Consider the following 12249-nt stretch of genomic DNA (forward strand, 5'->3'; position numbering starts at 1 on the left):
GAGCTGGAACGGATATTTTATTTATCAGTATATCTGGAAAAAAACCCAAACCCACCTACTGAATTCCCTTCATTCTCTGAAGTCATAGTTGTAGAGATAAAATTTTCTTGTGGGTACATATATAAATAATCCTCAAATAGAACAAGCAGAGAATTTACAACTTTCTTAGAAAGCACAAAACACCAGGCCACAGGGCAGTAGAACCAAAGGTAGGTGGCTGGCTATCACTTGCTGACGATTACATTCTGTAAGCGGTTAGCATAAGGCTGGTTGCGTTGTGTGATGGTTCAGCATTACATAGATTGCTGCCTCTTCTCCAGGCACTTCTCAATATCATCCAACACTTGGACAGCTGCTTTTGGAATACGAGTCCCTGGACCAAACACATTGGTAACGCCGGCTTCATACAGGAAGTCGTAATCCTGTTCAGAAAGACATTGAAGATCTATAGTTAATAGTGCAACAGAAAATTGGTAATTGATTTATAATTGGTGTATGCTCTATCCTGTATGCTGGGTCTGAGAAAGTATACGCAACAAGTCCCAGAGAGAGGCAGCGCAGCATCAAGGGAAATGGGAAAAATACGGTAGTTAGGAGGTAAAAAAAGAAATATTAAAAAACCACCCACAGGAAAGATTTTATTTGTTTAGAATCAGACTAATGTCAGATCCTTGGAAAATGTTCAAAAGTCAACTGCATGTGACCCTGAATAATCTAAATTTGATCTAACTTCTAATTTTGAAAATACTGCTTTAAACAAAGGCTTGGACCAGACGACTGCCAGTGGTCTCTTGCAATCTAAGTTACTCTAATTTTACGATTGTCCTGAAATTTAAAAAAGACCTGGGAAGCAGTTATGTATTCTCTCTGACTTCTATATAGGATATATTATACCTTTTTCAACCACAGGTTAGTAGCAATCCATTGAGAGATACTGGACAAAACACAATTTGTCTCCTAGAAAAATACTATGAGTTTTGTTTGTTCAATTTAAAAGTCTGTCACTCCTGAACACTTACCTAATTGGCTAGAAAAGGAAGAAGTCTGGGAAAAGGGAGTAACAGGGGATTTATACGCAAAATCAGTTTGAATCTCTCTAGACAGAAGATGACCCTAAAGGTGGTACAGCCAGGGACGCTGTGGATGAGCTGAGGAAAATGTTAAGACAAAAGCACATATCTGACTGCAAGGGAGTCCAACAAACTGTTCAACAGTTTAGGAGAAAGCAGAGGGAACGAGAGGCAACACTGAGGCCTGATGATGGGGAACATGAGGAGAGGCTAAACGGTGAATGAGATGTGTAGCCTATAGGTGTTGGGACCTGCCAGGTGTCTTAGTCACTAGCTGTGGCTCTTCCCAACTATTACTGGAGGTCGTAAAGTCTCTTAAGACAGGAGCTAGCCCTTATCAGTAATATGCAAGGTACTGGTAATCGGAAACAACAGAGCATAAAGAACATCTCCCTGAGGCTAATCTTCTCACAACACAACTTAATATTCCATCCAACGAAGACTCTAAGTTAAACCAGGACATGGTGTACAGAAAACCAGATCAATGAGACCTAACAGCGACCATCTTGCAGATCTGTGCTGACCCTGGTGATTGTACACAGTAGCCTTCAGCGCTGTAAATCCCCTCTGACATTAACAGAATATAGGAAATAGCTAAAAACAGCACAGACAGAAATAAAGCAGTCTCCTAGTCTTGATGAAAACGACATTGACCCGTACCTGAGGTGGGATGACACCTCCACATATGACAAGAATGTCTGGCCGGCCAAGGGCGTTGAGTTCTTTGATGAGTTCAGGCACAAGAGTCTTATGACCTGCTGCAAGCGTGCTCACACCAACACAGTGCACATCTGCGTCAACTGCCTGCTGGGCCACTTCTCGAGGCGTCTATATGGAAAGAGGATTACGTGACAAGCAACAGCCCCAGCCTGTTGCTGAACAAGCATTAGAGGGAAAATCACTGCATTTGAAATACACTGGACACTGCTCAATCAGCCATACCTGGAAGAGGGGACCTATGTCCACGTCAAAGCCAATGTCTGCAAATCCTGTAGCAATAACTTTAGCTCCTCTGTCATGGCCATCTTGACCCATCTTTGCAACAAGTATACGAGGCCTGCGCCCCTCACGATCCATGAACTTGTTAACTCTGATTGAAAACACATATTGTCACTGAGAATCATTAGAGGTATTTCCACAAATATAAAAAGGACTGGCCGCAACTGTAGCATCATTTCTGTACATCAAATCAAAAGATCTTCTAAGTCATGGTTTGTCTATGTAGTCAGCATACTATGTTAATATTCACATTATATGATTCCTAACCAATTTCTTGTAATTACTATCCTGAACAATAAAACATTCTTTTTTAAAGAAAATCACTCCACTACTTTTCTGCTTTGTAATGGACAAAATACTGAATTCTCCAAGGGTTTAATGAGCTGAGTTACAACTAACTGAAACACAATTTTTAGATTTTAAGAATAATCATGACCAATTATTTCAAAAGTACTCGCATGGCACACAGGCTATAGAGATGGGTCCCAGATATCACACTGTGCATCATCATTCCACTGGGCACAAGTCTGTGCAGAAAAGGATTACCGCATCCCCCATTCTGTGCACTCCTTCCAGTGTCTCCCTTTTTCTGGTTAGTGGCAGTTCAGATTTCTGTTGAGTAAAAGTGACTGCGTAACCACAGCCTCAGAGATTAATCTTTCATCTTACTTCTCATTATCCACATACCACCAGTATCTGTCCTTGAGTGGGACACTAAGACTACCGATTCTCAGAAATAAAAGGTTTGGTTTTGTTTTGTTTTTTTAATATTGTGCTGTTCTGAGCATTCTGTTAATGATGGGAGTTGTATGGATTTGGTGCACCTTGAAATCATACGCTGACCTGGCTGGGATGTTCACTGTAGGAATCCAGTGGCTTAGTTCCGGGAAAAGAATGACTCTAGATAAAGCATTTATCGGCACAGATTTGAACAGCCTCAGGAGATGACTCCAGGACAGGAAAATGCATCATGTAAAATGGAAAAAATAAGAACTCAGACAGCTTAAAAAGGAATTACGTCAAGAGAGCCTGAAGAAGGAGACTGAGAAAGCTTCTGTTTGAGCATGTATAGGAGTTGGGTCTGCCTTCTCTATTCCTAAGGACTGCTGAGAATATCAGTGAAGTAGGTATCTGAATTGATCTGTGGTATCTTAACATCTTTTTCTCTGTATTGTTTTCTGTTTCCATAGTTGTGTTTTCTTACTTCCCCACCCACAGGCTCCTTCCCAACAAGATCAGCCCTAGGTGCTCCAAGCCTGCAAGGCTAAGACCACCTGGGTCACTGCAACTCAGGGCTTAGTTTAAGTGTGGGGCAAGTGTGAAATCACACTTTTGAAGGCCTGTGTAAAGGTGACACGTAGTAAATCCAGTTTCATTACCATGTTTACTAACTGGTACATATGATCTTGGACATAAAGGCAGGTATGTAAAAAAGGGAGCTACATCTTGATTCTCAAGAATCAGCTCAGTTCAGTTTCATGTAAATGCATAATTACAAATACTTAAAATTTAAAATAAATGTGTAAAATAAAAAAACGATGGTGACATCCCGCAGCACTACTTTCAAGACAGGCTAAACATCACCATTGTGAAGCCATCAAGTAATTCCCTTTTAAGAGATCCTGTGACTCTTTAATGTATAAGCCCCAACACAGCAGGGACTTATGAGTATCGATTCACATGACATCACCGCCCACTACAGCAATTCCGTCTCTTCACCCAAGAGGACAGCAGCAAAGGCCGAAGCTGACAAAAGGCACAAATGGGCACTGTTTTCACACATGCTACCATCTTCTGATGTTTTCTCCCTCGTGACAGAAGTAACACCCATAGACCGGAAGCTGTATGTGGATATCCAGATTCTAGCCTTACGATTTTAGGGACAGTAAGAGTGAAGTTGCAGGGACACCTTATGGGCAGACCAAAACCGGGTTTTGCAAATATGAATCACTGGAAATATTTGTAGAGATTACTATAATAGAGTCTTCAAAGGAAGCGATCCAATGTACAGGGATTTCAGGCAATGTTTCTCAGCTTCTTTATCTTACGGCTGCCTAGTCTGTTTGAACAAAATCTTCAAATCATAACACCACCTCAGTGGATTTTGTTTGCAAGCAAATACAAGTTCAATTAAGTTCTGACTATTCTCTTATTGCACTTATTTCTTCTCCTTCTGCTTACTTGCTTACAGGCACGAGAATGACCGTGCGGGTCTTTGTTTTGTTCTGGAGATGTCACTCAGGTTTGGGGAATGCATTTTTAGAGCACAGCGAGTAGCACATGTATCTAATGGATTAAATGTGAGACTGTGTTCGGCTTCCTGGGAAGCTATTCTCACCTATTGATGGCATGAAGAATTTCATCACTCTCTCCAAACTCCTGGCGATAAGCTCCGCTCACCATTCGGTCACTGGCTTTATGCTCCCCAAAAACCTTCTTCATTGCATCTGTTATTTCTCCAACAGTGCACCTAAGATACAGAAACAAAGTACTAATGTATCAGGCTTCTGTGAAAACAGAATACAGAAATCACTGGCAGTGGCCCAACTATTTGCATTGCTGCAGGACAAATTCATTTACACTCGTTTCCCCTTTGGTGCTACAACTCTGAACATCTGACTCACCCCACTGTCACCCACTAATAGAACGTGCAAGAGTGTTTTTTAAAAAATACTGTCTTCCTGATGCGAGAAGTGATTTTACAAGTGACAAGGCAACGGGGACCACTGCATGGCAAAATATTTCAGGCAATTAAATCAAATTTTCTCAACTGGGATTTTTTTGGGGCTCAGACTGCAAGATCTTGCATTTGGACTCATACTAAAATTAAAAATATAAATCAAGAGGAAAAAAAAAAGGAAGAACACACAGAAAAGACTGAAGCCTAACTTTTTAACTGCAATTTGCTTGTCTTTCCCTTGATGTTTATATTTTAGTATTTATTCCTCTTCTCTGCTCCTGACATAGCTCCTTTATCCACTGAGGTGCAGAAGAATCGGGGAAATCTATTTACATGCAAGTTACAAGCTTTGTTTGCTACTGGAGACACTCTGTGTGTTCAAACTAATACACATTTTACTGCTGTAGCACAAGTGCTAGAAGCAAACTAGGCTGTGCTGTCTTCTTGTGCAAACATCAGAAATAACAGCCTCTGTCCCAAAGCATTTAAAAATCTCATGCTTAATGGATTCCACCTTTCTGTGTAAAATCTATAATGCAGACTGTACCAAAAAAACCCAATGCTGTTCTCTAATTATAGTTGAGCCCACAACCAAATATTTGATGAAAGGAACCTACTTAGAAGGGAAAAACAACTCATCTGTGGAGAAAGAGCAGTTCAGCTAGTAGCTCCATCACAGCAAGCGTCTTACTTCTGGTATGATTCGGTACTGTGTAACAATGTTGAAAGTATGCTACTGAGCTCTTGATGAAATCTTTCATCAAAAATATTTGGATGAAAATATTTTAGTTTATACTTGAATAGGAAAAGACTAGAGAATTTGTGGATACTAAGAAATGAATACAACTTGCTGCAAACTTTGTCAAAGGAAAGAAAGAAAAATAATACTCTTCTAAAACACTTTGAAAGTATACTTTCAAATACATAAATTTCAATACAGAGACCAAACTCCATCCATTCAGCTACTGCCCAGCATATTTCAAACCCCTGGAATTCACATTTTCTCCTGTCATATTGCATTTAACTATAAGCTACTCTGAGGCAAAATTAGGTTAAGCATCCTCTAAAGCTTTTATATAAAATGCCTAAAGGATGTTTGGACAAGATGCAACTTCTTGTCCCCATACTTTTAAAAGGGGATGGCCAAATGAATTGTACTCAGTTTTCCTTCTGCTCTTTGCAGTTTCAGTAGCTATTATCTGATTCCTACAGTATGCAATCTGCCACACATCCCATGTAACAGGAGATGGATTTCTGCTGTATCAACTGAATCCTTCTGTAAATTTCAGAGAGATATTTTACTTCCTGTGGCCCCCCCCCAGCTATTTTGCTCTTTTGCTAGCTCATATTTTTTATACTCAGCAAACTTAACCGTAGTTATAAACTGTAACTACACTAATGTAAAATGGCAGAAATCCTATCCTGAGCATATAGGCAAGATCTGTATAATGCATATGCCTGAAGCTGGCCTCTTATCTCTAGGTATCACTCTTCACAGTTGGCCTGCTTTGTCTAGAAGATAGCATCACGCTGGAAGACATGTTTTTAAGCCTGTGTCACGTTACTGACACAGTCTTGGCCACTTTTTTCATCTCCCCTCCTATGGCTTTCTGGAATTATATTTTTAAAGTTCTCTTTTATCCGTTTTCTTCTTCAGTGCAATATGGAGTTCATCTCTAGATTTATGAGGATCATAGTCTAGAAAAGCAGCTAATGCAAAGTAATACCGAATTTATAGTATCATAGAATCAGAATTGTTTAGGTTGGAAAAGACTGTTAAGATCATCAAGTCCAACTGTGAACCTAGCACTGCCAAGACCACCACTAAACCATGCCCTAAGCACCACGTCTACCCGTCTTTTAAATACCTCCAGGGATGGGGACTCAACCACTTCCCTGAGCAGCCTGTGCCAGGGCCTGACAGCCCTTGTGGTGAAGAAGTTTTTCCTAGTATCCAACCTAAACTTCCCCTGGTGCAGCTTGAGGCTGTTTCCTCTCGTCCTGTCACTCGTTACTAGGGAGAAGAGACCGACCCCCACCTCACTACAACCTCCTTTCAGGCAGTTGTAGAGAGCAATAAGGTCTCCCCTCAGCCTCCTCTTCTCCAGGCTGAACAACCCCAGCTCCCTCAGCCGCTCCTCGTAAGACTTGTGCTCCAAACCCTTCACCAGCTTCGCTGCCCTTATCTGGCCACACTCCAGAACCTCAATGTCCTTCTTGTATCTGTATGGCTATGTGTGAATGGGACTTAGTCTGATACTTTATTTGAATTTATTTATTATTAATGATTTAGCAAGCATTAGTTATAAACGGTCCATGATTGCATCAGAAACTACTGACATCACTATGTAATACTCTTAATTTTTACAGCACCTGTAAGATCTCAGAAAGCTTAGCAAGCAGTACCTGAGTTGCAATGGTTCTCAGACCTTAGTCAGTACATAATCATTTTTTTGTTTTTCAGGACATCTAAATAATCTTATTAATATTACTGTTCTCTGATATTACTAAGAAAAAATTGAAAAGTAAACTGCATAAGTGCTAGATTAAGTGACTTCCCCAAGGTTAAAAAGCAAGCTTGCAGCAGACCTAAAAATAGTATCTATAAATACTGACTGCCTCTCAGAGTGCTAGACATCACATATTGCAGCCTGATATAGATACACCCATGCATAAGCACTGACAACTTATGCCTGTGTAAACACTGGCTGTTTGCTGAAGGCTTACAGTGGCATAACACGCGTCTTTTCTTCTAGAGAAAACTGTAAGTTTAGATAAATCTTTCTCCTCCTTCTCTTTTGCAGAACCAGCATCTGAGTATAACTTCAGTATTAAACCAAAGTGCGGCATATGTAGATATAGCTGTGGTGTGCTTTTCTGTTCTTATTATGTAAAAGTGTGAATGAAAGTTTCACGTAACGGGAAAAATTAATGCTTTGGACTATCAATTTTATTGAAGTATAATCTGGTGGCTGGGATGAAGTTTTTTTGTATACTGCACAAAAAATGAAATACGTTTCTTTCTTCTGTAAATACTGCTTCTGAAAACCCTTTTGAGTATTTTGAAAATTCTGCCCCAGGTCTCTACAACACTTTAAATCTCACGTTCCTCAGTAATAGTAGGAGTTTGGCTTTTAAACTACTCATGAATGTTTTCCTACTGTTTGCCAATAAACATTAAAAAAAAAAATCTCTACGTAGTTCTTAGTCCTGCTGCATTGGTGGGTGCCATCTATGCATCCACAGGGGAATAGCTCTGTCTGGAGCCAGGAATACAGGAGAGGAAAAGCATATTTTTAATGATGAATACACTTTTCTTTAATCAACTAGTCGTAACATTAGCCGAGTTCTTTACAATCTGGATGCATAAAACCCCTCCCATTTCTGTTTACCTTTACAGCAAAATTTTGTTCTGGAGACAGCCACTTTCATCTCACTATTATAAAACTTCAGTAGCATAAGCAACAATTCTTATTATTACTTTACAGTTTTTTCAATGCATGCTGATAAAAATCTACTAGGCAATTATGCAAAATTGACAGAACAGAAGTCACTTTGCCTTTATTGTATAAATTTTTGTCTCCTTCATATGACTGTCATTCACATTTGCCGTGTGTGGAATTGCATGTTTTAGTAGCACCCTTTGTTTTGTGATAGCAGGTAATTTATAACCTAATCTGTGGTTTTAAGTAAACTTAAGATTTTGAAGTGGAGACCAAAAGATAGCTATATTCTCCATTTTGTGTTTTATTAGCCTATAGCCCTTACAGCGTGTCTTGTGGCAAGGACAGTATGTTTGTACATGAACTGTAGCCTGCATCCTATGAACTTCTGCACTGCTCAGAATTACTTTTGACCAACTGTGCTATATCAGAGTCCTCAACTCTTCAGAGATTCCCTGAGCCTCCTCAGAAGTAGGGAATTTCCAAATAAGAGGAGCTTGGCTCTTCGCTAAGCTTTTTGGCAATTCAGCAAGGTCAATGGGAGGAAATACAACCACAACTGTGATGGCCAGAGAGGATATCGTTCAGTTCAGCGCGTCCCATTAAGCACACGATCTATCTCCTTCAGCGATTTGTGCTATGACTCTCTCCCAGTGGTTCACAACCAGCTGTAGAGGCTATGCTGCACAAATATGAATTTGAAGAAAGAAAATCAATGATCATAATGTGCCTGTTAGGACTGTGGCCTTCTGCTTGTTCAGTCTCACACTACTGCCGCTGCCTCTCGGCGTTTCACCAGCAATGAGAGGTAGCACTGTGTAATCAGGTGACAAAGTACCATGAGGATACAGACAAAGAAGCAGCACTACACGCTATATTGCACTTCATGCCTGCCTCTTCCATCACTGATAGCTGGCACAGCAGGAAATGCAAGTCTGGAGAGGAACAGAAAAACAGCACGACAGATGAAGGAGATGAGAAAGAACTTACCATTATCTGTCTCGTAGCCCTACCTGACTACAACCATTTTTCTGTAACGAGGCTTCTCATGAGAAATGAGGCACAAAAGGGAGGCAATACTGCTCCCATTCCCTATCACCTTTGGCCTGCCTTATTACTTTGGTTACAATAATAAAATTACTTTTCTGCTTGTGCTTGTCAGTACTGAAATCTCCGTATTACTCCATGGAGTCTTTTCCACAGTTCAATGCTGAAAATTCTGTGCTACTCCTTTTATTTCAATTGTATTACATTACTTGTCTTCATGATCAAACCCCATCACTTTCCATTCAGTAGGAGACAGGCATCTGTCAATAACATGCTGGTCATACTGGCCTACTTGTCTATTACTTGTAAAGGATGAACGTGATCACTTGAAAAGCTTTTCCCATGTTGCCCCTAACAGAATGGCTCCCCGTAAATGTTCACAGAGCTCACAATCCTCCTTCAAACACTCTTTATCAGATGCCATGACAACTTCTTTCTGTGGTCACGTCCCATATATAGTTTTGAGGCAGAGGTAAGTTTTGTGTTTGCAACTTACAAAGTGGATCTGCAGTCCACTAATGCTTTTTTAGAAATAGTAAAAACAAGGTCACCACAGAGAGAAACTAGCAGTTAACTGCTCAGTTTTGGTACAGAAGATATGAATCTCTGGTAAATCCAACACTACCCTCCTGTGACGTTTACAGTTCAAAGACAGGTGTAAACATGCTGCTGGAGAATTGTGACAAGCTCTCTGTGGGAGAAAATGTATTCAAAATATGGCTGTTAAGTGTTCAAGGAAAGGCAAAGAAGGAATTTGAGACATCACAGTAAAAACAGGACAGTACCCCAATAAGGAGTGAATTTGGTTTGCTCATTTTTGGGGCATTTAGTTAATTAAGGAACAGACAAATAGGATCTATTCTAGAGACTGACGCTTACTTTTAAGCAGGAATGAAAATAGTCTTAAAAGCACCTTAGCTGGAAAAAGTAAATGTTCCACTGGACTCTAAAGGATGCCTCACTGCTCTACTCAGGAGCATCTTTTACATTTTTGCCTGACTAAGCAAACTTATTTCTCCTTCAGTCAAAAAATGTTTTCACACCAATCTGTGGTGCAAGGAAGGATGAAGCAACAGACCATGATAAGACTGTGAAGATCCATTTTCACATCTCAGACACTTCTTAAGCTCCCTGACCTATGAAACAGCAGGGTGACAGAGAAACCTAGTTACGTCCTGAAACTGGTAAGAGTCTGAGTTGTAAACAACACAATGTGTATGAACAACATCATTTCATATGAGCTTCTTTGTATCCATATTGTTCTTTGTGAGAAATTAAAGCATAGCCTTAAGAGACTGTAAAATATAATAGTCTATCTTCTAATGTCAAACTGCAGCCATCTTTTACTTCCACCTCTGAAGAAAAACCCAAAACATCTCAAGACACCATTCCCAAGAACAGTTAAAAGGTGAAAATGAACCATCTATTTTTAAACAGCGGTTGGATATTCACCCCCACCCCCAATACCTTGAACGTGCTGCTTCCACTGCAAGCGCAAGTAAGTTGCCTTCCCCGGTAGCAGCACACTGTGTTAGAGCAGCGAGACATTGCTGGGCTGCTGCTTGATCTCTACTAGCCTTCACCTAAAGCGGAGGAGAAAAATATTAAGTTGAAACAAACTAGAAAGTGAACTGGGAAGTCAAGTGTGTAAGACTTTCTGACTTCAAATATTAATTCTGGAGGCATGGAATTGTCAGTTGTCAATATATTCTATATATTTCAACACAACTAGAAGTAAAATGGCATCTCAGATCTTAAAACACGTGTACAAGTCCACAAAATAACTCTAAAACCATTTTATCTACATTTTTACTAATTATGAAAGTGGATGTTGATTTCTGGTTCCATAACCCTATCCCAAATTGCACTTGACAAGCTGCACCAAATAGTCTGAGTGATTAAGTAATGTTACATACTTTTAGAACGAAACATTGCATAGCTATTATCTATCTTATTTTAAAAAAATGTAAAGTTCTCAATTTTGAAAGGTTAGGCATATATTCATGAGACTATCTGAAATACAATGATTACAACCAAATGAGCGTAACAAAAACATTTTTGTTTGGATTCCAGTACTGTGTTTCTTGGGATTTTCCATCAGCCTCCACTGAAGGTGAACACAAATCTAGCTCCTCCGCTAAAGACTAGAGTGGATTCTCAGAAATTTGAGGGTCAAGTTTCTGGCAAGCCACCTTTACTCAAGTTCTATCTGCAATTACAAAAACTTTCGTTTTTAAGAAGGTAGTCCCCACCTTATTAATCTTCTCGATCTGCTTGCTACGGACTGAAGTATTATCAATAGCCAGAACTTCGACTGTCTCCTCTTTTTCTAGCTGATGCTTGTTTACTCCAACAATTACTTCAGACCCTATTTCCAGTGGAAACACCAGAAACTCAGAATACATTTGCAAACTACTGTGAAAAGACACAATATTAATAGGACAAGACAATTTTGAGCATTATAATGCAGTGCTTTGTTTTATAACTATATACATTTAAAATACTTAAAATTTGTTCTTACAGGAAGGACTTAAGTCTGTATTTTCCATATTTTATGATGAGAGATGATTAGATGCATGAACATTCAACTCAGTGAATACTGCGCCAGAAGAAAGATTTGAAATAGAACAATATATATCTTACAAACTGATTTAGTAATGAGTCACTAATATACGTTAGCTATTTTTCTCTTTTTAAGTTTACATAACTGAATCTTACAGAATTAAGCAGAAGTGCTGGTGTCCTGCACTGCTCTGCATTTGTTTTTCTGATTTACCAGATAAGTAAGAAAGTGAAGTTCCTACCTAAAACTACTCCCTGTGAATAAAAATTAATTTATCATGTTGGAAAACTGTATTTTAGCTTTCAGCCAGTATGGACTTCACAACCATTTTTATTTGCAGCGCCTGATAACATTACTACAGTTTTCAAAGCAACATGAAGTAATTTACCTTGGGAGACAAAACACCAAACTTTATTGATTATTCTTTATTCGTCTTAATTAAAGACG

At 39.4% G+C, this 12249-nt stretch overlaps 1 protein-coding gene across 3 annotated transcripts in view; it reads right to left on the reverse strand.

Moving 5' to 3' along the window:
* Positions 1–12249, reverse strand: part of MMUT (methylmalonyl-CoA mutase) — a 24286-nt gene continuing 12037 nt past the window's right edge. For 2 of the 3 annotated variants that reach the window (XM_087774922.1, XM_087774923.1), the window contains exons 8-13: positions 11492–11607; positions 10707–10822; positions 4408–4539; positions 2013–2160; positions 1731–1898; positions 1–422 (exon numbers count right to left, since the gene is read on the reverse strand). In XM_087774922.1, coding sequence (XP_087631048.1) covers positions 294–422; positions 1731–1898; positions 2013–2160; positions 4408–4539; positions 10707–10822; positions 11492–11607 — 809 coding nt within the window. In that variant the 3' untranslated portion in view covers positions 1–293. Of the gene's footprint in view, positions 423–1730; positions 1899–2012; positions 2161–2200; positions 3018–4407; positions 4540–10706; positions 10823–11491; positions 11608–12249 lie in introns of those variants that run through there. The other variant, XM_087774924.1, reaches the window with a different exon arrangement.

This window comes from Nipponia nippon, unplaced genomic scaffold, assembly GCF_047370975.1.
Source record: "Nipponia nippon isolate SJK-2023a ecotype South Korea unplaced genomic scaffold, ASM4737097v1 scaffold_4, whole genome shotgun sequence".
In the NCBI taxonomy this organism is placed as follows: Eukaryota; Metazoa; Chordata; class Aves; order Pelecaniformes; family Threskiornithidae; genus Nipponia; species Nipponia nippon.